The 25283-nt window shown below is 32.0% G+C and overlaps 2 protein-coding genes across 2 annotated transcripts in view; both read right to left on the bottom strand.

The window, feature by feature from the left end:
* Positions 1 to 922: 922 nt before the first annotated feature.
* LOC132726927 (zinc finger protein 37-like) lies at positions 923 to 10010 on the bottom strand. Its single transcript, XM_060712342.1, has 6 exons — positions 9938 to 10010; positions 8585 to 8690; positions 6461 to 7012; positions 5420 to 5520; positions 4408 to 4762; positions 923 to 4056 (listed from the first exon to the last, which is right to left on the bottom strand). The coding sequence occupies exons 2-6, from the start codon at positions 8688 to 8690 to the stop codon at positions 2627 to 2629; spliced, it is 2544 nt and encodes an 847-aa protein (XP_060568325.1). The 5' UTR covers positions 9938 to 10010; the 3' UTR covers positions 923 to 2626.
* Positions 10011 to 13372: 3362 nt separating this feature from the next.
* LOC132726945 (attractin-like protein 1) overlaps positions 13373 to 25283 on the bottom strand; it is a 36005-nt gene continuing 24094 nt past the window's right edge. The window contains exons 16-27 of the mRNA XM_060712359.1: positions 25008 to 25214; positions 24307 to 24447; positions 23495 to 23588; positions 22525 to 22580; positions 21910 to 22004; positions 21357 to 21426; positions 20816 to 20967; positions 20060 to 20118; positions 19284 to 19362; positions 18669 to 18800; positions 17811 to 17964; positions 13373 to 17266 (exon numbers count right to left, since the gene is read on the bottom strand). Of these exons, the coding sequence (XP_060568342.1) occupies positions 17175 to 17266; positions 17811 to 17964; positions 18669 to 18800; positions 19284 to 19362; positions 20060 to 20118; positions 20816 to 20967; positions 21357 to 21426; positions 21910 to 22004; positions 22525 to 22580; positions 23495 to 23588; positions 24307 to 24447; positions 25008 to 25214 (1331 nt within the window). The 3' untranslated portion in view covers positions 13373 to 17174. The remainder of the gene's footprint in view (positions 17267 to 17810; positions 17965 to 18668; positions 18801 to 19283; positions 19363 to 20059; positions 20119 to 20815; positions 20968 to 21356; positions 21427 to 21909; positions 22005 to 22524; positions 22581 to 23494; positions 23589 to 24306; positions 24448 to 25007; positions 25215 to 25283) is intronic.

The raw sequence follows: 25283 nt of genomic DNA, 5'->3' as shown, positions 1-25283 counted from the left end.
ATGCTAGGCATACATCCTTAACTTAAAGTCACAAGGGACTTTTAATAGACAACAAACATCCAGCCTATTACAGACCTTCATCACAATGTCAAACATACAGCATTTCTTGAAGTTCATAAGGGACTTTTAGTAGATGACAAACATCCAGCCTGTACTAACAGCTCACTATGGATCTTCAATACAATGTCAGGCATACAGCCTTACTAAAGTTCACAAGGATTTTTTAACAGACGACAAATATCTAGTCTAAACTTACTGCTCACTATTAACATGATAACTCGCTGTTAACAATTGACCAGCAGATAAGTATCCAGCCTATACTACCAGCTCTACGTGGCCCTTTAGCACCATGTCAAATGTTGAACCTTTACCAATACCTCAGTAACTTTCACCAGACACTTATCATCTCCTTATAGAGCTTCCATAGATTACCCTGTATCAACTTATACAGATAGCTCACTTCAGCAGACGACATTGTATCCAGCCTATACAAACGACATACATTTGTATTATGTTCTGGTACCTTAAACAGACGACAACACACCAGATGTTAACTAAAAGGTAACAATGAATGTTTGACTTCAAACACACACTAAATGCAAAAAGCTTACTGGGATACCTTTAAATACTGTAGTTACCAACCTATACTTCAAATTTGCTACGTACCTTAAACACCAGCTCAGTAATACATTCAGGGGATTCCTTAAGAATATGGTTTAATATTTAAACAAACAATTTCATACTTCATAATTTATTTCACATTATCACTCATGCATGAACAATAATTTATTACTAGATCACCATTAACAGCTTCTTATACCAAGGGCTACTGGTGACAGAGATGGTGGGGAATATAAATAAAATAGAGGGTTGGGGGGGGGAGAATAGACTGCATTGACAGTACATTTTTCTTTTTTATATAAATAAATATTTTACATAAATAAATATGAAATCTTTGGGAGAATAATGTTAGGAATTAATCTTAACTCATATGGCACCTTGGTACCTTTGAATATATACAAGCCTCAATAAAAGATATTATATTATTATGCCTCAGAAATAAATAAATTTTTACTTCTCTAGGAAGAGCAAGCATATATCTTATAATGTTTAAATAATAGTTTTAGAGAAGGTTAGATGATTGTTATACCTGAAGAAAGTGGTGATAAATGTGAAATAATTTGTCGTAAAGGTAGCAAAATGTAAACAAAGTAGTATTTTGACTTTCATACAAAATCATTATAACTATACTTATTGCCAAAACGCAGCAGATGAAAAAGATGGTTTATAATTAACCAATGAATATCTTTATTTTTTTGGAAACTATAAAAGTACTCCAAAAATAATTACATTTTGAGAAATAAAAAAAAAAAAAATTTGTGGGGCATATAATGGGCCTTACATTAATAACATTATGTTAAAAATCCTATCTTTATATAAATAATATCACTAAAACATGACTATTACTATGCCCATATGTAACTTAAAAACCCTTGTCACATATTCATAAAATAATTTTTACATTGTATATATACATGCCTCAAAAAAGAGGAATATCCTTAAAATACACTACGTTAAAAATTCTAGCTTTATAAATAATATCACTTAAACATGACTTGAACAATGTCCATAAAAATATACAAGCTTAAAATCCTTGCCACATATTCATGCATAATGTAAATTTTGTATTCCATATATTATATCCTAACAGCATACATTTGATTTGTTTGAATGGGTGTTAAGCCTGCTAGAAACTTCAAAGCAAAAGGTCACCCCAGTAAGTCTGGCCAGCTTGTAAAGATATTAATTTGGGTACAGAAATTTTAATTTTACTACACCCTCTGCTAGTGTTACAAAATTTTTTTTAATTTTGTATGAAATCTGAAAATCTTATTAATTTGCCCCCCAAAAAATATTAAACCACAGTACACAATGAATTATCCATGCAGTTTGATCAGGCTCTATACTGTTGGTAGCCATTTTTTTTAAATTTTGATATCAAAATCTCTTAAAAACTGTTCCAAATTTAAGTCAGGGTAAATCCATTATAAAAACTGAACAGGTTTAGGATTAGCCACATTAAATGCTTTTGAGTCAATTCATGTACTTATTTATTGGGTTTGTTCTTCATATTGCCAATTTCTCATTATGAATTAATAATATTTATCTGCAGCAGACGACAAGCTGCTAAGGATATATTGTCTCCATGAATAAAATATACACAGGACAAGACATGGTCAAAAATAAAACACACAAGGTTTTCTACCTATCACTTCTGTGAGAAAGAGACAAAAGGCCATAATTTTGCCAAAAATGATCAAATCACAAAATCCCAACAATATGTATTTGGTCATTTAGTGACAATAGTTCTGCAAAAGTTTGGTTGAAATCCCTTGGACTTACCAAGTTTATCACATCCACCTGCCTGCTGACATACTCAAACCTTATAATTAGAAAAACTGGCTAAAAAATGTATCTAACCCAGGAAACTCCTGTCATACAGCGCAATATAAACATTTTATTTAACTTATGAAATGCACCTATTGATATTTTTCACTTTCAAATCGATTGCTTACGATCAAAAATATAAATAGAACAATCAATATTTTAATAAATAATAAAAGATTTAGTATATATTCCCTTGGAACCCATGCACAATAATGTGGTTGTTTGGCGGTATTGTGTTGCCTGAGGTTGAGGTTGTAGGCCATGCTACAGTTAGATCACTTTCTTCAATAATTTGTGACCCTGACTTTAGCTGTGTGTATATTGGATTTGTTAACGTGGCTGAAACAGCATCAACTCCTTTCTCAGTAACTTGCTGCCACTGCAGGGAACCAATCTCTGGTAATTTAGGCAACAAATTTGAGCTTGAACCTGGCTGATAACAACCTGCAGATGATGTGATTATTTGCTCATCTTTCAGTGATGTTGGAATGTCATTTTTCTCTTCAGTTCGAGAGTTATGCACATCTGTAGGGTAGACAACTTGTATACCTGCTGCAGCTGTTGCATTAGCAACGACATCAGGAACCATCCTCTCAACTGGTTTTATCTTATTAACAGCAGACGTCATCTGGGCATATACTTGTGCTTCCCTTCGACATTCCAAGTCTTGACTTCTTACCGTGGAATTCTGTGCAATATTCTGGGGAATATTTTCGGTACCTTGATTTATTTCAAAGCCTTTCATCTGCCACTGTTGTATCGTTTCAACAGCAGCTCTTTCTTGCTGTTCCAGTCCATGATATAACCACATGTTTGTCAAATTCGGTTCCGCACTAGACAAAACCTCTAACATTTTCTCTTTACGATTGGGACCTTCAGATGAATTTACAGGAACCACTGTTAACACCATTTCAGGGGCACTGTGTGGAATAATACTGACAACAGACGGTCCAGAGTTCTGATTTACAGATTCTATGTTAGTATCATTCAGATTTTGCCTCGATGATATATTAAGTGAAGAATTGTCTATTCCCATTTCTGTTTGTATAACATTAGCTAATGAATGTTTTGGAAGACTCTGAATTATTACCTCATTTACTTTTCCCTTTTTCCCAAATATAGTATTACCCGAATTCCCACTTTTCTGATGTGTTCGTAAATGCTTATCAAGGTTACCTTTAATGGTGCACGCATAGGTACATAGTGTACATTTATACGGCTTCTCACCCGTGTGAATGCGCTGATGATTTTTTAACTCACTGTTACGATAAAATACTTTATCACAAGTATCGCACTGAATTCTCCGATCGTTCATATGTCTCCTCATATGATGTTTAACCTCCGACCTTAATCGGAATGTTTTACCACATACGTTACAAATCTCGTTGGCAGGTCCGTGCCGAAGGCGATGAATTTTTAACACTCTGAATGATTTATACGACTTGTTACAAATTTCACATTCAAATGCCCTAATATCTGTATGAACAGCTTTCCTATGTTCGTCATAAGATCCTTTCGATTTAAATACGTTGCCACACAGGTCACACTGTATATTCTTATTTCTCCTGTCTGGATGTGCTTCTTTTATATGGGCGTAAAGATCTTGACCTGAAAATAAAAAATAATTATACTGAATACACAATAAAAATGCCTATGGAATTTCCCCATTAATTTAATGAACTACATGTACATGGTATTTTGCCTGTGCGTACATTGTGTTTCAATGCTTATAAAACTCTGTAGCAAAATTTTGCCTGTGCGTAAATTGTGTTTTTTTTTCTTATAAAACTCTGTAGCAAAATTAGCAATCATTCTTAGAAAAGAATGATTACATTAAATTGCATTTAAACCTTTAATACATTTTTACATGAAAAAGAGAAAATATATTGAATATATCATTTCTGTATATAAATTATAATTTGCGATTTTAACCAAATATTCTGAAGCATATCGACTTACGCCTTTTAAAATTTGCTGAACAGTATTCACAATACATTCCAATAGACTCCCGTGGATGAACTCTGTTGATGTGTTTCTTGAGATATTTCTCGTAAGCAAATCTACGGTCACAATGATAGCACTGTATTGGAAGATTCTCAGCTGAAACTTTCCCATCTTCAAGTCGAACTTGCTTGTAATTCCCCGATAAAAAGTCTTCATTTTTACTGTGTAAGATTTTTAATCTCTTTTTCTTTAATTTTGACATCAAAGTTCTGTGTTTTGCTTTCTTTGGTAAAGAATTATGTATTATACTATCTAATTCATTACTGTCATCGAAGTATATATGATTATCTAGTGGATTTCCCAGCTCAGGCTGAAACCAAAGGAGGAAACACAGTCATAAAGTTATGTATATTATTATTATGTATTATGTATAAAAATATAAGTCTGAGTAAAATCAACCAGACAAGTTATTAACACTACCAATAATAGCTCTCCATAAAAAAATGCATTGCTGAGGTGTTTTTTTTGTTGGGTTTTATGTTGCACCAACACAGTAAAGATCATACGGCAAATTTCCAGCTTTACTGGCAAAAGGAGACCTTAGATACACTTCTGTGTATATTTCAGGCACAAACGGGCATCTAAGAAGTACCACCAACGTTCTAACTTCTATAAGCTGGATAGCTTTCCCGTATCAAAGAATCAAAGGTCTCTGCTGGGATTCAAACCCACATTGGTGAGAGGCAAAACTAGTTTGAAGTCAACAACTTTAACCCCTCGCCTAGATGTAGGATTAGTTACAAAATTATAGCCCCATCAGTGTCATATACTAGTACTGTAGTAGGTTTATAATGTTAAAAATCAGTTTAAATTGCTATTTAGTACTACATATACATGGTGATGAAAAAAGCTCAATAGTTCAATTTTGCCAAGTTAAAAAATGTTCCATACACAAAAAGATTTTACCATAAGTACACTAAGTTTAATTATGTATGCTAAGTAACAGGCCAGAAAACAAGCTTTTTACCTTAATCTCCATTTTGAGTTCCTGAGTTACTGCCTCCTCTATTTTAATACCTTTATCATCTACAGACTCTCTCACATCCTGACTGCTTTCATCTAACTGACCTATGTTAGATAACAAAGACTTGTATCAAATGGGGTTACAGGTATTCCACGAAATATTAATTTTCATTACACAGCTTTGATATAACGTATCATAATCTGACATTAATCATATTAAACAGTCAATGGGTGACTTCATTTTTTTTAAATAAGACCTGACTCAGGGCAGCATGCTCCACTTTTCCCAGTATAATGTATAAAGGAAAAAAGCAAAGTAGAAAAGGGGGGCATTATTCTGCAAAGTAAAAGGTTGGCAGACTTACCAGCCCATGATAGGGAACACATATTTTTAAGTTTGAAGTGAATTCCTTTGACAATTTTTGAGAAAAAGGCAAATATTTTATATTTTTTCAAAGGGAAATAATTTAGCAAATATGACTTTCCAGATATCTACATTCCGTTTGGACAGTAAACAAGTACTCCAAGATTAAAATGGATTGGTCTACAATGGGCAAATTTTTCATATATGATAAGTATTTCGAATATTGATAAAAACTATAGGGATATTCTTATGAACTATTTCTTCAAAACAAATTCTTGAAGAGTTCATAAGGAAAGGTGTAGTATAAGAAAATGTATATGAATGATGAATTATAGTGTTGGACAAAAAGACAGCAAGTCGGGGACTATCAAATAATTATCACTGCAAGTCACATGTTGGCACAATTCAATAGTGAATCTTTACTATCAAGATACTACAATGTTTAAAATTGAGTTCTATTTTAATATGTAATTTTATTCAATTTGATGATTAAAACACATTTAGATAAGTAATAAAGGTTTATTTCACTATGGTTTTTAGGCATACCGAATTCTTTTTACTAAGACTGATCTTTACAGAAACGTTTATCAGATATCTGTACCAAACCTGACAGCTTTTGTAATACAAAAAAGTTTTTGAACTAATAATTCATCCAATAAATTAATATATAGAAAATCATACCAAAATCCATCAGTAAAGATTCTGAATCAGCGTCCTTATCAGTCCCTGCATTGTCACCTTGATATAACTTGTTGTCATCTTTTATACTGTTATCAATTTCTCCTTTGGCTATATCCAAAGGCAATGATGGGATGTGTATTTCAGAGAAATCTTCAGGACTAGCTATTCCGCTTAATTCGTTTTTTCTCTCATCATAGTTAGTATCAGTGTCTGCAGCGTGTACAGTATTATCCTCGTGCACTTCCTGTGACTCATCGCTCTTTGAAAAACGAACATTTATATTTATTGAGTCATTTTTACCCTTTGTTTCATGTCTTTGTGGCTGTCTGACCTCGACTATGTCATCTTTAGAGTTTTTCTCCAGTCTCTTTCTACCTGACTTAACTTTTGGCACTTTTTGAAGTTTATTATTTTCACCATCATCTTTAACAGATTGCACTGTCCTCAATTTAGACCGTGCTGAGCTTCTCAGAGAATTCCTTCCTGTCTTTGACAGACACCTATTTGATTGTTGAAGTTCTTGAAGTTTGTTAACTAATTCCTCTCTCACAACTAAAAAATGAAAAAGCAAAGATAAAATAAGTTTCTTTATCATAAATCTTAACATACAATTCAGAGGAATGAGTCATTAAAAATTAAATCTAAGAAGTTAATTTAAAGCACTGAGTATTACAATAATAGATATAATTACATGTCTATAAAAGTAAATTTTCACATCTTAGCTGCAATAATTTGAATAATACACAATAAAATGATGTAAATAATGTACCAAAAAGTGCAATTATGTTCCAGTTCAGGTCAAACCTCAATTGAGATAAAAAAAAATAATTATGCATAAATGTGTTGCGTGGGCATGACGTGTTGTGCATAAGAGTAAGGTCTATGGCTCAAAGGTTAAGGTCACTTTTGTTAGTTAAGAGGCATGATAAAAACTTTATTTTTTTTAAAAGTTTATTTTATCTAGTCAAAAATATTTTAAATTTATTGATGGTTCGTTCTAGTCAAAAACCTACACAGATTTTAATATAACTTGGCATAAATATGTTAAACATAATGACAGTGTGCCACATGCAAGAATCAGAAATCAAGCTCAAAGGTCAAGGTCACACTTGTACACCGTATTTATTATATGTATATGCATTTTTGCATAGTCTCGTCAAGCTTTGACGGCTGACTTGTCATTCCTGGATGGATTTTAAAATAACTTTACATTAAAAATGTATGCTGGACATGATGATGTCAGGTATCCAGCTCAAAGGTTAAGGTCATGATTGGCTTAAATATATGGTACTGTGAAACAATTTTAATTTTTGATGAGTGTTTACTTGTTTGTAACTTAAAGGTCAAGGTTAAAATTAACTTTTAACAGTAAATATTTTTTAAAAGCACATTGATGATCACTTTTCTTCATTCATCATAATCATAGAATGATGTTTTTTGAAATAAATAGGAATATTTTTTGTGCCACCTTCAGAAGATTTGACACTTCCAACCCCCAAGTCAACAGCCTGAAAGGGGAAGAGTATACTTGTTGTCAAAAAAAGTACATACAAATAACATGTAGTCATAGATTAATTCATGGATGTTTTTAATTATTTTTGTCAATGACAATATAAAAAGCATTCATTATTGTTTCCTTATTCTTGTACACTCTTTTTATAATTACTTTGTAAAGGTCAAAGGTCATGCTTCCTCTACTGAGCCCAGCCCTGATTGGGGAAGGGGGCATTTGTTTGTTTCCAACAACAGCGTTGTCATTAACATTTTTTGCAGAAGGTTTGTTTTGAACTTGAGGCGGTCATTTCTGTCTTATCATGCATAACAAAGAGTGTTTTCTTAATTTTGAGGCGGCCCATAATGCATTTGAGACAGGCATTTTGGCCTCCTGCCGCCTCTTAATGACAACCCTGCAACAATGTGTCTTGTTTGTTTATTTTCGAAGATGGATCTTGTTAGTTTCTTATCAACATCAGCATTAATAAAAGTAAATGATTAAATAGATTTGTTATATGAAATTTCCCAATTTTCAAAGATATACCTCATTACCATTTCCCTATTAAATGAAAAATGCGTAAAACAGTCAATGCAATGTGATGTCAATTAACTCATAATTTGTTAAATTACCTTCTCTTTGATATATCCATTTCTTTTTACTGAACAGATCCCTCACAGCATCATCCTGATCCTTGTTTAGATACACTAAAATATGGTAGCACTCTAAACTGCCCATCTAAAATATAACATTAATTGATTAAAAACAGAATATTACATTAATAAAAACTCAACTTTGAATATCTAAAATATACTTTTCTATCTATCTAAAGATACTGCATCGCACATTTTATTGTGCGGGTATGTGTCAGTGCAAGAAGTTTAAAAGAAATGTAAAGGAGAACAAAAAATGTAATGCAAAATGTATTTGTGAGGAATTCAGAAATATTAATAGTATTATTAAAAAAGATGAAATATACAGTTAAAAAGTAACAATTTACAAACAGCCTTTCTTTTACAAATTGGGAAGAAAATGCTATTTTGGATTAGGAATGGGACCTTATTTTGGCCCCTGGTATTAATAGGGTGAAAATGCTCAGTTGCCTAAACAGATCCAAGGTTAAGGCTTGTAGAATGTTGGTCGGTAGAGAATCCCCAAAAATAATGGTTGTTGGGTACTGTAATTGAGGACTTTCAGCAGAGAATATATATGATGTATTTGTCTACGTGAAAGGTGATGCATGTGTCTACAGTAGTGAGCCAGATTGCTCATATTATCATATATATATATTATAACTATATGTAGGGAGGCATTGGAACTGCAACCAGTCCATGAACAATCTTACGGAACATCAGTAACCTGGCATCAATCATTCTGTTTCACGAATGCCACTGTACCTGACTTAACATGTTTGTTAGGCTGCTTTGAGGAGTCCTCCTTTATGTCTGTCTAAGTTTGTGCTTGGCTTAAATGGCAATTAATACACAATCAACGAGTTACGCGGATAAGTAACATAAAATCTTATGCCTGAAATCTTCAATTTAATATATATTTGAGTAAATGTTTCCCAACCCGCATAGCAAGGTTGTCAGAAACACAAGTTGTGGTCTAACAAGGGTTTTAATTTATAGGCAAACTCACTAATATCTCTTTGTTTTGTAATTTGTTGATGTTTTGTTTTTTTAAGTTAAACAGTGTTAAAAAAGCGTTGTTAGCTGTTGAGGTGATCTGGTTTTTAATTTTAAATTTCTCGTGATAACTTAAGTCAGCAAATTTTAATGCTTGCAATAATTTAATTGGATTCAGCACAAATTATTTGTTAACTTGTACGATCTGACTTGAGTACGAATCCACAAAATATAAAGTCCAGGGGTAATTTTGCGAAGTATCTGTAAAAATATATTTATTTTTTTGCACTTCAAAAAACAAAATACACACAATTTAACAATATGAAAAGTCTTTTCGCAACCTCAAATTACAATTACCTCTATATTGTTTTTATTTTTCGATGGGCTGTACCCGAGTGTTTTCGTACTTGTGTGTTACTTAAATTTTAAACCACCAGGTTATCTGTAAGAAATAGAATTTTTAATAAAAATTACAAACTCGAAAAATGCAAAACGTCAACAATATTTAGGGAAATGCCCCTATATTTTGTTCAGCATTTATTTTTAATAATTTTTTGATCAAACACCTCGTTTCCTGTTAGAGGTCTGAGTTAAACCCAGTTGAATTTTTTTAAACTATTTTTAAGTGTCTATTGCAACATGTGGGTATATTAAAGTACTAAACAATTTACACTCCAAAGTTAATCCCCAAAATTCCATATAACCCTGGTCCCTTTGCGTATTATCCGTGTACTTAAAACTAGGTATAACAAAAACAATAGAAAAGTATAAGAGGATAAAATTCGGGAAAAACCCACAGAAATATTGTAATAAATTTTAAATTGATCATTAAGTTTACCATTTAATGTTTGCAATTTTGTAAGCAAATATGTATTAACAAACAGTGTTAATAAAACCCATCTGTGCCAGGGGTAATTTTGCGAATATTTCCAAAATATATTATTTTTACAGTTTAAAAAGCAAAAACCAATTAAACCTTTACTACATTACTCCCACCTCTATAAAGGTTTATTTTTAAATGGGGCCGATTTTTCCTTTTTTACGCATTTATCAAATCCTCAAGTTGTGGAAAAAGAAGAATTTCTAAAAATGTATTATAATCAAAAGAAAAATGGCAAATACCTAATAAACTTTCCCTTTAATTCTGAAAAAAAATTTTTTAATCAGTTTATATTTTAACGTTTCGTACATAAATACCACTAAAATAGTAAAAGTAAAACTGGAGGTTCATCAAGTCTAAACAACTATTTAACCATTTACCTAAATTAAACACGGAAATTACACCATACCTCTTGCATATAGTCAGTCCCAATTTTTTAAAAGTAGGCTGAAACACCAGATCAAGCAATAATGTATTATTGTATATTGATTAAAACTCATCTCTACTGTATACGTTTATGTGTTCATCTGTTTTAAACTGGTATGTTTTAGGCCAAATTATTCTTATATTAGTCAAACAGGCTGTTAAACTTTCATCAAAAAATTATGTTCTTTCCTCTTTCATTCATGTCAACCCACTTAATTGGGAGAATGACTTAAATTTATCCAATAAAAACTGTGACAGGCGATAGGAATAGGCATGTGTCGAGAAAAGGAATGTTGAAAAATGAAAATGTATAGAGTTAAGTGGTTAACAGTAGTAAAATGGATTAAAAAAAAAGTAATCAGGGCTTTGCAGAGCTAAGTCAAAACATGTTGGAAGTCATGCAAGGTGTCTATATGTCATTCCATTGGAAAACATATGTTGGAGAAAAGGGAAACTACAAGTTATCTATGCTTGCTGTTATCAAACTGTAGAAGTAAGGCAGGCTATGGTGGGACTTGTGGTAAAGCAGATCTTCAAGACGCTGTGAATTTGAAAACAGTATCAGATTTGTATATAAGTGATAACTGTTATTTATGATGGCGCAACAAGTCAGTTGGTTAGACCACTGACTGTCACTCCTGAGGTTCCGGGTTTGATCCAGAGTAACACCCTTGGGATTTTTCAGAACACTTTCAGTAATTCCAACCTACCTAGAGGTATACTGGTAAGAAACCCAGGTAATCCTCGCATGTATCAGTGCTAAGAGAACCAAGCCTGGTCTAAAAAATACATTTATTCATGCATCTGCTATCAAGTAGGCATAGGTTTACTGAAGCATCTTTTGCAAAAATTTATAAATATAAATGTCTGTCTGACACTTTTCATGAAGTTGCACAGACTCAATTTGATCCTGGACTTGGGCATAGGGTGACCAGATCTTCGAGCTGTATTCAATGTATGCCAGGGTACAGGTGAAATTCCCTAGGTGCGAACTTGCTACATTAGGAAGTGTAGATGGACCCTTAAGCTAAATATTTTACTGATTTATGAATGACAAACATATTAAAATGCTTAAAACCTCAACCAGAAAATACAACATTAATAGAAACTAAAGACGAGAACCGGTTGAATCGGGTGATGCTCCCCAAGAAGGTTTTGGACACAGGAAAGTATAAAAAAATGAACAAAGGGTAAAAACTCCAAAATTAGGCAAGGCAGAGTTATGTTATTTTGAACTGAACTAAGTTTCATGTTGATATCTCTAATAGTTTTAGAGTTATGTCCCGGACAAAAGTAAAAATAAACAAAGGGCAATAATTTCAAAATAAGGCAAGGCAGAGTTATGGTTCTTTAGCATTGCACTTCTACCCAAATGAGATTTATCTATCTACAAAGGTTCATGTTGATATCTCTTATAATTTTAAAGTAATGTCCCGGACAAAGTTCAAAGTGTCAAAATGAACAAAGGGCAATAACTCTGAAATTAGGCAAGACAGATTTATGGTTCTTTAACAATGCACTCCACTCAATGAGATCTATCTATCTACAAAGTTCCATGTTGATATCTCTTATACTTTTAGTGTTATGTCCTGGACAAAGTTTAAAGTGTAAAAATAAACAAAGGGCAATAATTAAAAAAATTGGCACAGCAGAGTTACAGTTCTTGTGCACTGCACACCTACTCAATGAGATCTATCTACCTACAAAGTTTCATGTTGATACCTCATATAGTTTTAGAGTTATGTCCTGGACAAAGTTCAAAGTGTAAAAATAAACTAAGGGCAATAATTCAAAAATTAGGCAAGGCAGAGTAAGGTTTCTTGTGCACTGCACACCTACTCAATGAGATCTATCTACCTACAAAGTTTCATGTTGATACCTCTTGTTGTTTCAAAATTATGTCCCAGACAAGAAAAGCGGACAGACAGACGGACGTACTTACAAAATGGTACTCATGAGACTTTTCCTTTGATCTTTTTAGCCATTTGAAGTCACAAAAGGCTTAAAAAAAAGACACACAAGTAAAAACGGAATGAATAGGATCAAAGAGAATTTACTGTTACCCATTGTTCTCCAAGTCACACAAGTACCTCTGGGTTTGTATGGACAGACGTCCAGCCGAAATGGAATAAGGGGCCATTTCTTTTGTTATCTTTTATTGTTTTATAGAGGGCCAATGGCCCCTTCTTCTATTGTTACGGAATGAACTCTTTTAAATATTCTCTTTTGTTCTGTTTACAGTTAGATGGCCTCTATCCCTATTCGGTAGTGTGGACGGACATCCATGGACGGAAGGATGGACAAAGCGGTGACTATATGCTCACCCTTCGGGGAACATAAAAATGTGTTTCAAAAGGTAACATCAAGTTATCATGGAATACTTGGTTGGCCATAATTTCTTTAGTGTGGACTTCTTAACAAAATTACCAATCTGGATGCTTTTGATTATACAAATCAACATCTTGTTAATAAAAACAACTCTATCATAACAATACGGATATGTTTTATTTGTATCTCAACTCTTTTTTAAAATTCATTGTAAATAAATAAACATAAATCAATCTTTTATACAACATAACATATTTCAAATAACATTACATGACAAAGCAGAAATAAGCACAAGAAATGGTCATATAACCTGATAAGAGTCACTCATTTATCAAAATTCCAGTGACCTCGTGTAATACCAACTGAATAGCTTACAAAGTTTATGTGCAAATATTGTGCGGGATACTTAATGAATATTATGTATGTGACCTTGACTGATGGTCATGCTAAATGAATGACCTTGAATGACAGATATGCCTGTGACCTTGAGGTAATGGCATGCCAAATGAACAAAGTAAATGGCATTTCTATAACGACCCTGAGTGAAGGGTATGCATGGTCAAAGCATAAAAAACAACATGTGACTATAAAAATTTAAACAATTCTTTTCAATAATTATCTCGAAAAATTTGTTTCATAAAAATTGTTAACATGATTGTAACAGACTTGATAGCAATGTTCTAGAACTTGTATAAAATTTAAATGTTATCCTCCTTTATAAAAAAGAGATTCACAGTCCTTACTTGCAGTCCGATTGAAATAAAATGCATAATTAATACAGTCTTTACACATAGTGTACAAATGAATCATTGTAAGTTTTGTCTTATTCTTTTTCCTAATTTTTCCCCCCTGTAATACTGTTTTATATAACATGCATGGCATTTATACAGTATCAGAACCTATATTATTATAAAGTATATTTCTATGTTGCTCATTATGTAAACTTGTGCCTCCTGCATGTAACTTAATATTTACATTTAAACTTCACATAAAGATGTACAAATATCTGTTTGAAGACTGAAAAAACAACAACAACAATAGTCATTATCAATGTTAAATTTTTTTACATTCTGTGTAGATGTTATTTTAGACCTTAACATGTTGAATTATACTGAATTTGGAACAGTTCATTCTAAGTTTTAGGGATTTCAATATCAAAATACAAAAATAGAGCTACCAACAGTATACAGCCTAGTCAGACTACATAGATGTGCAGTCTAGTTCGACTCTATATAGGTGGCAAAATAATGTTTAATTCCAGCAGAGTACAAGTTAGTGAAGAATTTAAGCTGAGTCAAAAACAACATCATTTAACACAATAATAGAGATTCCATAAAATTTACAAATTACTCAACAAGTATAGTCAACTTACGTGTATTATCTTTCTTTGAACTTGAAACTGTCCATAGTAAATGTAAGGGATTTCTTTTTCAAATACTAAAATTATGCCACCAACAGTATAGAGCCTGGTCAAACATTACAGATGTGAAAGTTAGCTGGGCTCTATACTCGTGGTATACAGAAGTCACTATCATTGCTGGCATGGACAGAGTTTAATGGGACATTACTAATACGTGTACTATAAACACAATTATATATAAAAATTAAACAATTTTCTACTTAATCATCTTTAAAAATCATATTAGCATATTAGAACTTTTCACAGCATAAAATCTTATTCTATTTTTTGATTGGGTTTGACGTCACACCAACACATTAAAGATCATATGGCGACGTTTCTGCTTTACTGATGGAGGAAGACCTCAGGTGCCCCTCTGTGCATTATTTCAGGGACAAACAGGCACCTGAGATGAGCCACTAATGTTCCGTAAGCTAGTAGATAGCTTCCTCACATGAAAGAATCTAAAGTCCCTGGTGGGATTCAAACCCACAGCATTGAGGGGCAAGTGGTTTGAAGTAAACAACCATAACCATTCATTCTAAAGAAAGATTAATTTTTTTCTCTCTTGAACATAACATTATGTTCACTTACATTTTTTTTTTCAATTTTAACAAATGGACTGTTTGAATCTACCTAAAATGTTATAAACATTACATATGATTTTCAAAACAGAACTTGCGTGTTTATACAAGAATTAATATGAAAAGCCTACATATAACATGACAACAAAAAATTAAGATTTTTTTTTAAAGAATTACAACATACAAGGAGACAAAACAAAACCTAATACAAGGGGTGTAGTTCTCAAGCACAGCTTGAAAGTTTCTCAAATAACTAAATCTGCCGACTCATCAAAAATACATAAATGAATCATGCATCATCATAAAAAATGGATTCCTTTATACAAACAATAACAATAATAAACAAAATATTAATAACAACTTCTGCACATTGGTTTCTGACGTAAAAAAACATAATAAATACAGAGAAATGAATGAATGAATGAAAAATCTAGCTTCATGGATACTGTTTTTCTTTTTTTTTTCTTTTCGGCACAAGTAAGGATTCATCATACTTAAACATATCATCATAAAGACTGGTACTTAATATAATTTGGATTTTTCCTGTCCAAAGCATCACCCATGGGAGTATTGGTCATTTAGGCAGATTTTTCGAATTGGAAGAATTTCCTTAAAAGAAAGAAGAACCTACATACTTAAAAGGTACTGCTTTTGGTTTTTTAACCTACACATACATAACTTGTTGCAAAATTTGTAGATAACTGTTTCCATAGTGTATATAATGTGTACATTATTTCTTATAAGAGTAAAATAATTAAACTAAATTCTCTAAAAATAATACATATTGGGTATTATTTAATTTAAAAATCTGTGTTAAATGAATAAAGTTTGCACTGTTTATCTTCATGTAATATTACTGGTCAACAATATGAAAAACATTATAATAATAAATTGTTAAAAATTATGCCCTAACACAATGTATACAATTATTTGGCATATATAAATCAACACCTTCAAAATAAATATTTTTTTTAAAACCCAATAGATTTAATTTTGTACTTTAAAAATTTGACAACCATTATCTGTTGCCTGTCTCTAATTTTTCGCATGGAATTGTAATTTGCAAATTTGCATATTGGCAGATACATATTTAAATCACACTGTGAGAGAAACACTTATAAAACAAATGTTTACAACATCTGTGAGTTCTTATTTTATGTTTCCAAATAGAAAAGGGTGTAAATTCTTGTAACAAATGAAAAGAACTATAAATTTTTTCGTTTTGACTGATTTGCCATTTTTTCCCCTTTCATTTCAAATTATATCATATGCCACTGTTTTCATACTTTTATGGAACTCTAAAACTGTGTCCAGAATAAACACAGCTTAAAATGGAACAATTTTAAGACATATCAACTGTAAAAAAATTCAGAAACTATATTCATCTGAACCTGTGCTTCTTTCAGTTTTCAAGCAAGAACAATATGCTTATAACACAGTCAATACTTTATTAGCTTTACTTTTGCATCCATTTTGACCAGTATTATCACTTAAAGAACTTTTTTAATGATTACAAAGATTGTACTAACTAACTCAAGTACCCAATAAATGAAAAAATATGTAATACTTAAGTACTTTATCTAATGAACAAAGTAAGCACTGCTTAACTTATGAAAAAATGTGCAATTCTTAACTTAAGTACATACCAAATGAACAAAGTAAGCACTGCTTAACTTAAGTACTTATCTAATGAACAAAGTTTGCATTGCTTAACTTATGTACTTACTATTGAACAAACTAAGAATTGCTTAAGTATTTATCTATTATACAAAGTTTATGTCAGATTACTAACAATATCATGCAGACTGCCATAACTTAAGAGAAATCTGAAATCCAGGTATGGATCAGATATCAATTTATACAAAATCTCCTAAAAACAAAATTCAATTCTGTGTATTCATTAGTTCTTTATGACAAGTTAATATAATGAGTTTGCGTGTCTATGGAATGGTGAAGTAAAAACGTAAATAATTAATCCTAGACATTGGTGTCATGTATTGAAAATGCATGTTTCTTGTGTTTCGTTTTCTCTGATTTTACCAACTCTGCACTCTGTTTTCTTTGGTGTCCTGTGAGGGAAAAATATACAAAATACAAAGTGAAAGAAAATTGCATTATATTCAATGAGAGGATATTAATTGACAATTCCTTTAATTTCTCATTCCAGATAATAAACTTAAAATTTGCTAGTATCACTAAATGTAACAAGAGCCATAGTCAGGTGGGGATCATACTTACTGTAATAGCTAAAACACATGACAGTTCAGATTGAAAAAATAAACTAGCCACTCAAGCAAATCACCATTGTGAAGTATGAGGTAAAAAGTTTGTGACAAGTCTATCTCAAAATCATGTCATATCTTAAAGATAAAACAACCAATATAAACTGGCAGCTGATTATACAATAAATTCCACTGAGGTACAGAAAATTGTACCTGCAGCGTGGCTGAGTAGTTAACACATCAGACTAGGAAACTAAGGATTGCTGACTGTGTGGGTTCAAACCCTGTCAGGGGCAAGCTGTTGTTTCCAGGAACAGATTTCACGAGTGTTTCAATAAGCTTATAGATTCTAACACAATCAAACTAAATTAAATTTGTATAATGATCATACCAAATGAAACTAAAGCACTGCCTATTGCCAGTCCTGTAGAACCAGGCGGCGACCACTCCTCGTCACCACATGGTAACTGTATAAATAATGACAATACTGCAGCTTTCTGGTTGTGTAATGGTTCTAATGCTACCTGTCCTGGTTTATTTGATAACTGAAATATTAGAAAAGATTATTTTCAGTTCAGAGTTATTAGAGAATCCAAATTTGGTAAGTTTGATAATTTGTATTTGACAGAGACAAACATCACTAGTATGTAAGCTGGATGCTTCTTGGAATAGAAACCCACAACAACTTTAAGACAAAGGCATTTTAGTATCTAAATTTTAAAATTTAACAGCAAAAATAGGAAACTTTTTTTCTCTCCCCAAAGTAGAAACCTATGTATAGCTAAAGAATCTGAGAGTGTAGATTGACAGTAATATATTTAAGTGGATTGCTCTATAATGGGCACAGTGTCCATAAGAATTTCAAATACTGATAAAAACAATAGAAATGTATCATTTCGATAATCTTATAAAATATTTTCTTATCAGGATTACACTATCACAGTTCTTAGTGATTTAGTTTGAAAATTTATATGATGAATAATAATATTTTGTTCCAGAACATTTTACTATTGGCTAAATAGATATTCAAAATATCGGATCATGCATGTCATAATTGCCAACAATATCCACATGTAGTTTTTTCATGGTTTGTTGTTACCTCTAACACTAAATACTATCAACATAATTAATTATTTATCTTATTACAGACCTTCCATTATAGACCAATTCTTTTTAATTCTGCTTCTACTTTTATTTTTTATATCAACTTAGATATTATAAAGGTATTGGTTCCAATAGATGTACTTACTCGTTTCCTTTTCCTGAGATCTGGATTAACATCTTTTTTCTCCGCTCCTATATTCTCTACACGTCTTTCTATTTCTAGTACTGCTGTAGCAAATGGTCTACTGGCCATCTCTTCCATTTCAACTATCATTCGCTGAAAAATTATCGAGGGAACGGTGATTTACTTAACAAATGACAGATGTAAACTTAAATACAATGAATTTTATGCAATAATTCTATCCCATTTCAATATTTTAACCATCCTATATTGATAAATTTATGAGATTTCAATTTGTATATGAAAATAATAACCCTAACTTCTTCAACCCTTGCAATCTTTGCAGACCAAGACCAGCATATGTGTGACATCTGATCATGGTCTGCACTGTTCAGTATTCAGTCAGTACTTAGATTTCAAAATTTCCCAAAATATGATGAATGACAAAAAATGATGAATGATTTAGTCCAGATGGTAATTAGAGAAGTACATTTAAGATCTTTTAGCAGGGTTAGGATTAACATTTCTTTTAGCAGGTTTAGGATTAACATGTCTAACATATAATTCAAAATTCTACATTTTTTTGAATATTGATAGAAGAATTCATTCAACAATACGTAGAAATGATAAAATTTATACCTGTCTACGTCTGTAGCTATCATACTTGTGTTTCACTTTATACAACACAGCAGCTATGATCAGTAATGTCAGAAAACAACTGAAAACAGATTTTTTTGTATGTAGCTTATTATTGATTATAACACAAAATTTCTGATAGAAAAGCATACTGTTGTTTTTAACTTTTACTAAGTCACATAAATTTGTTCTATTAAGATGTAAGGCAGATTTCTAGCCAAATTTTTTCAAGTGTTATAGAGGAAAGCACAAAGTGCCCTCAGTTTACTTATTCAGGTGCAGGCGATCATCAATCTTCTGTAAGTTAGCTAAATATGACACCTTTTTTTAATTAGTTTTGGTTGTGTTTTACATCGCACCAACACAGTAAAGGACATATGGCGACTTTCAAGCTTTACTGGTGGAGGAAGACCTCAGATGTTCTTCCAAGCATTATTTCAGGCACGAACGGGTGCCTAAGTAGAACCTTCAATGTTCTGCAAGATAGCTTGAAAGCTTCCTCACATGGAAGTCCCTGTCAGGATTTGAACCCACAGTGATGAGAAGCAAGTAGTTTGAAGTCAACGACCTTAACCACTCGGCTACAGACTCCCCACTTATCCTCTTGCACGATTTAACCCTGTACCAGTTGGAGTGCAAAGTAACTAGCCTTTGTCAAGTGTATAAAGCTAGGCAAACCAGCACATGTGTCAAGGTTTTGTAATTTTGGCTAATAAACTTTAATTTCCATCTTGATATCAACACAATTGATAACAGACAGTTACAAAATGTCACCATACCTGAAGAATGTAACAAAGAAGTGCACAAGGTCAATCTTTGGGAACTGTGAAAATGAGATCTGGAAATAACAAAAGAATGTTACATTTACTTTTCAAGTTTGTTTGTTTGTTTTATTTTTTGCCTTTTCCCAACAGTATTTCAGTCATATATGCAGGTAGTTTCCTAACCATCGTAATACAGAATGTTTCTTGCAAATATCATTATTCAATTTGTAATATAAATGTTTAATTGATCACAGCATATAATTATTTTCTCACCGAGTTTGAAAACCACATAAGTTATTCAACAATATGCAATATTGAACACTGCAAAATAACATTTTCATGGTAAAATAAGGGATAACTAGTCACCTTTGATAGTATTCAACCTACATGTAGTTAAGCAAATAATGTTTGGACTTCTTTTTCACTATTGTGTTTCCCTACACTAAGGGTCTGCAGTCAGATAATTCTGCATTAGTACTGGTAGACTGCTAGAGGATAAAACATTTAGTACATGTGTGCCCTTTATTATAAAAAGACCCCAACATTCTTGAAGGCGACATTTTCGTTTCATAAAATTTTTCCATAAGTGCACCTATCATCACAAACAAGGATCAAACCAACAACCCCTGGTTAACAAATCTGATGCTCTCCCTATTGAGCTAAGCAGACAGACTTTAAAAACCTAGTGAGATTACCTTCTTAACATTACAATGATCTAAAAAACACCCCAATGACTAAACAAAACAAAGAAGCAAAACACAAATGGCAGACCTGTAACCAGAATGGTGTTTTAAATCCATAAACATAGACAAAGAAGGTCACATTATCATCTGGTCCAAAGTTATAATCTTTGTGTTCAAACTTCGACCTAAAATAGGTACATCTGTACTCTCTTGTCTTGTACTGTTCTTGCGGATGTGATTCTGTAAGCGGAAAAAAAAAATGTGTTTATTTGTACAAATGCAAGATTTTTCAAAAAGCCAATGTAGCTATGTAGCAATGTAGATATTGAGCCAAACACATTTCCAAAAAAAATCTTATATAAAATTTTATTTTCATATATTTTATTAGCATGCCATACACATGAATTAGAATTTTCAAATGTGGATTCATGTACAATTTCAATGTAGACACTGTTAAAAAAAGAAGCTTATTTCCAGTAAAGCATCAGACAATTTTGTTTAAAAGAATTCATTATGTCATGTAACAAACTATAATTCTAGGGAAACTTTCTTGATATCCTTAACTTTTACTTGAATATTAAAGAATGAAAAGAACATTTACTTATTAATATAATAAAGAATGAACTTACTAGATTTCCAGGTTATGTTAATATAGGCCTCCACTGAACAGTTAAGAGTAAAGTCTACATCTCTGTCATTCTGAGAAGAGAGATGCAATTAATAAGTAATTAAAAGAACTTTAATAACGCTGAAAATGTTTAAATAAAATTGAATATAAAATGAAAGTAGACAATAAAACACATATCCCACATCATTTTAGAGAAAATTTGACAAGGTCAAGGACATGCTCCATATTTCAAAGCAGCCTCTTTTTCATGCCAGTCACTAAAAGTGATTTCACATGCTCCCCAAGGGGTGGAGGATCTTTACTCTGGAATCTTAACTCTGGTGACCTTGAACTCAAAGTGGGTCTAGTGATTAGAGCTCATGAAGGTACATGCACCTATTTAGTTTGGAGGCTGCAAAATGGAAGCACTTTCAGGGTCAAAATTTAAGTTTTGTAACAAAGAGACAGAATCTGACACAATATGACCTCCCAATCTATTATGTCCAGGGACATAAAAAATTCAAGGGCAGCATCCTTTGAAACCAACCAGTAATATATAGATATATTTAACTTACAGCCACAGGTATGTTCATGAAATTAATCCCTGTATAGTGTCCATCCTCTGGTTTAGACAGGTTGAATGTAAACTGATAATCTGTCCTCAAATCATCTACAAAAAAAACATAAAAACAATTAACATACCAACAATTACATACTGACAGAATAAAATTCCTATTTTATACCCCTTATGAGTGATACAAAGTGTAGACTGAAATTTTAAAACAGTATACTCTAGGTGGAAGTAAATTTTTAACCACAATCTGTTTTCCTTCATACAGCTCATTGTGATTATATTTTTCAGTAATCAGAATGAAACATGAAAATGTTATAAGATAATGCCCTAGGGACTGCAAAATCAAGTGCCCATATAATGTTATTGCACAGGTTGTTCTACAGCTAGTACAGAGAAGTGAGTTTTTACCAATACATTGTGCATTTTACTTTATTATCATGTACAGAAGTTAAGAGAAATGCTTCATATAAATTGGACATGAACCGGATATGTCAAAATCAGATTTTAACATAAAGTCTAGCTCTGCAGCAAAGTTCTAAGTTACATATAATTTATATATATGATTAAATACAGTATCATATATATTTAAAGTTAGGTTAAGTTACAAAATACTTACAATAGCATGTGCCTCCATCATTAGGGTTGCCAAAATAATTATTTTGAAAGTCACATCTAGAAAAGAGAAAAGAAAATTCATTAATAACAACTTTTACATTTTAAATGAAGGGAATACCTTACAAGAGTTTGTTACAAGATTTTTTTTCAGTTACAAAATTACTTTGATCACTTCTGAACTTTTTGAATAAACTGAGTTAAAGGAAGGTATCTGCAAGTTTTGTATCTGTCACCAAAGTGATCATTCAAATTAAAATGAAACAGTTTCCCTAAATGCCATAAAATAAGAAAGAGTAAAATTAAACTTTCCAAACTATGATTTTTTTTTACGAAATATTAGACACTGAATAAATCATAAAACCACATGAATATATTGTTAATTGAAAGTTAATGACAGCATCACTTCCTAACCATCTGATCATGGTCTGCACTGTTTGCTATTCAGCAAGAACAAATTTTAAAATTTTCCCTAAAATGATACATGGTTTTAACAATATTTATACAAGATTTAAAATGACATTATTGTCAAGTTGAGCTGAATTGACTAAAAAATTCAAAAGCTTTGACTGTTATAATGGTGACTAACCAAAAGTTGATAGTGAGAAATATTTAAGATAAAATCTACTCCTAGACTGCGTCACTCTTTTTATAAACTGAATGTTACAGGTAAATGGATTTATGGTAAAACAACACTTATTTTGACTTTCACCTGTTCACTAGCTATATGCCCTTAAATGAGCATGTCACTTTAACCCTAAACCTTCTTTAACTTTTTTAAACTAATTATTATCAATTTTTACTTTTTAGGATCAACATATTTAGTGTGTCAGTCAACAGTATAGTCAGATCAGACTTCACGGAAGTACAGGCTGGCCTGGCCCTATACTGGTGGAAAAGGCTTATTGCTTTTGGTTCCAGCATGGTATGGGTAACATATTTAGTGTGGTAAGAGTTAAAAATGTTTAACTTACATATTACAGTGGTCTCCTTTCACACCACGTGTACGACAGAAACAAGATCCTGATTCTCGGTTACATGAGTCAGCCTGACCATTACAACTACATGCTGTACATAAAAAAAACATTTGTTAAACATTCAAATAATTTTATCACACATAAAGTTCTACAAGTATGAAATAGTCCTTAATTGCAATTACCTACGCCCTTAATGAACACAATTTGAAAATTTAAATGCCAAAATCAAGTCCAGTTAAGTTTTAACATATTTTTTAACTTGATTATTAAATAAATTCTTGCAACACAGTCTAGTCTGCTTCCGTAAACTAACCAGTCAACATTTACTTCACCTAAAAAAGACTCAAACCAAAAAGCCCCTGTCAACTGGTCCAAAATGGTCAGTATGCAAGAATGTGCATGTGCCATCAGATCATGGTCTATACTGTTGGCTATTCATTCAGTATATATTTAAAAAAATTCCCTAATATAATACATGCTCTTTTGAGAATCTTAAAAGACAGGCTTATATAATTAGTATGGTATGCATTAACTAATTAAAGTTCATGGCTTGCATTAAACAATTATTATTGTAAGCGTATATATTAATTGTTTCTAAATTTCTTTCACTTCACATAAAATCATTTAAATAACTTTTATAACTTTTAAGTTTAACTAAAGTAGACAAACAACTAGAAACTGTAGACAAAGTTTGCTTGAAAATGGCCTTACCTTCACACAATAAATTGAAATTTAAGCATTTAGTAGAAATAAAATCAACTGATCTACTTTGTCTAGTTAATCGTAATACAAAACAGAGTTCTCATTACCTGTACAGTTGCCGCCATTTTTTGGGTTACCATAGAAACCTTCCTTACAAATGTCACAGTGTTCCCCTTCTGTCAGATTCTGACATGCATCACATTTGTTTGGCAAGACCTGGCATGTACTGTGTCCATTACATTGACATACTGAAAATTTGTTGGTATTAAAACAAGATTAGAATATAAATGAGTATTTCCCTTCACCCTTTAAAATTTCTGCTCCTTTATTAGGTTTTAAAGACACATTGGCACACTGAAGGTCATATGGTGATTTTCTTGCTTTATAAGTAAAGGAAGACCTCACATGCCTATTAATGCATTTTAGACATAAACAGACACATGAGTAGTGTCACTATCCTGCCCTGTAAGCTAGCTGGATAGCTTCCTCACATAAAAAAAATCAAAAGTTACAGATGAGATTCTAACATACAAAAGTGAGGAGTTAAGTGGTGTGAAGTCGACAACGTTAACGGTTTGTCTAGGATGTATAAGTAATGCTCAATCCTTAAAAAGAGTAGGGCAGTCTTTTTGTAAATTAGGTAGTTTTTATATTGTATCATAAACATTTTTCATGATCAATTATTTATCGGTCAGACACCATTATAATAGCCAATCTTTTGAAATATATTGCTAATTCGGCTATTCTTGACAGCAAAAAATGAGCCTTATGTCACTTTAATGTCACATAATTTTTTTAAAATACTTACATGGACATTTGATAAAATGCCATCTATCAGCAGGACATATAGACATGTCCACTTGATATTTTTGTGTAGTATTGTCCTTAGATACGGGCCCAGATGCCGCCCCTCGAACACACTTGCCTAGACCCGTGTTACTGGCGTCATTACACCAGCCACATGCTGGATTAGACTTACAATCTTCACATGTGTAGAGATCTGAACATCTTGTTGCTGAAAGTGTAACAAAAAATGAACAAACTTAGCACTAGTTATTTTATTGTCAAGACTCTTACATATTTA

The sequence above is a fragment of the Ruditapes philippinarum genome, unplaced genomic scaffold (genome assembly GCF_026571515.1).
Source record: "Ruditapes philippinarum isolate M1 unplaced genomic scaffold, ASM2657151v2 ctg23_1_1_1_1, whole genome shotgun sequence".
Lineage (NCBI taxonomy): Eukaryota > Metazoa > Mollusca > Bivalvia > Venerida > Veneridae > Ruditapes > Ruditapes philippinarum.
The sequence above is the reverse complement of the archived record's forward strand: the minus strand, read 5'-3'. Positions and strand labels throughout refer to the sequence as shown.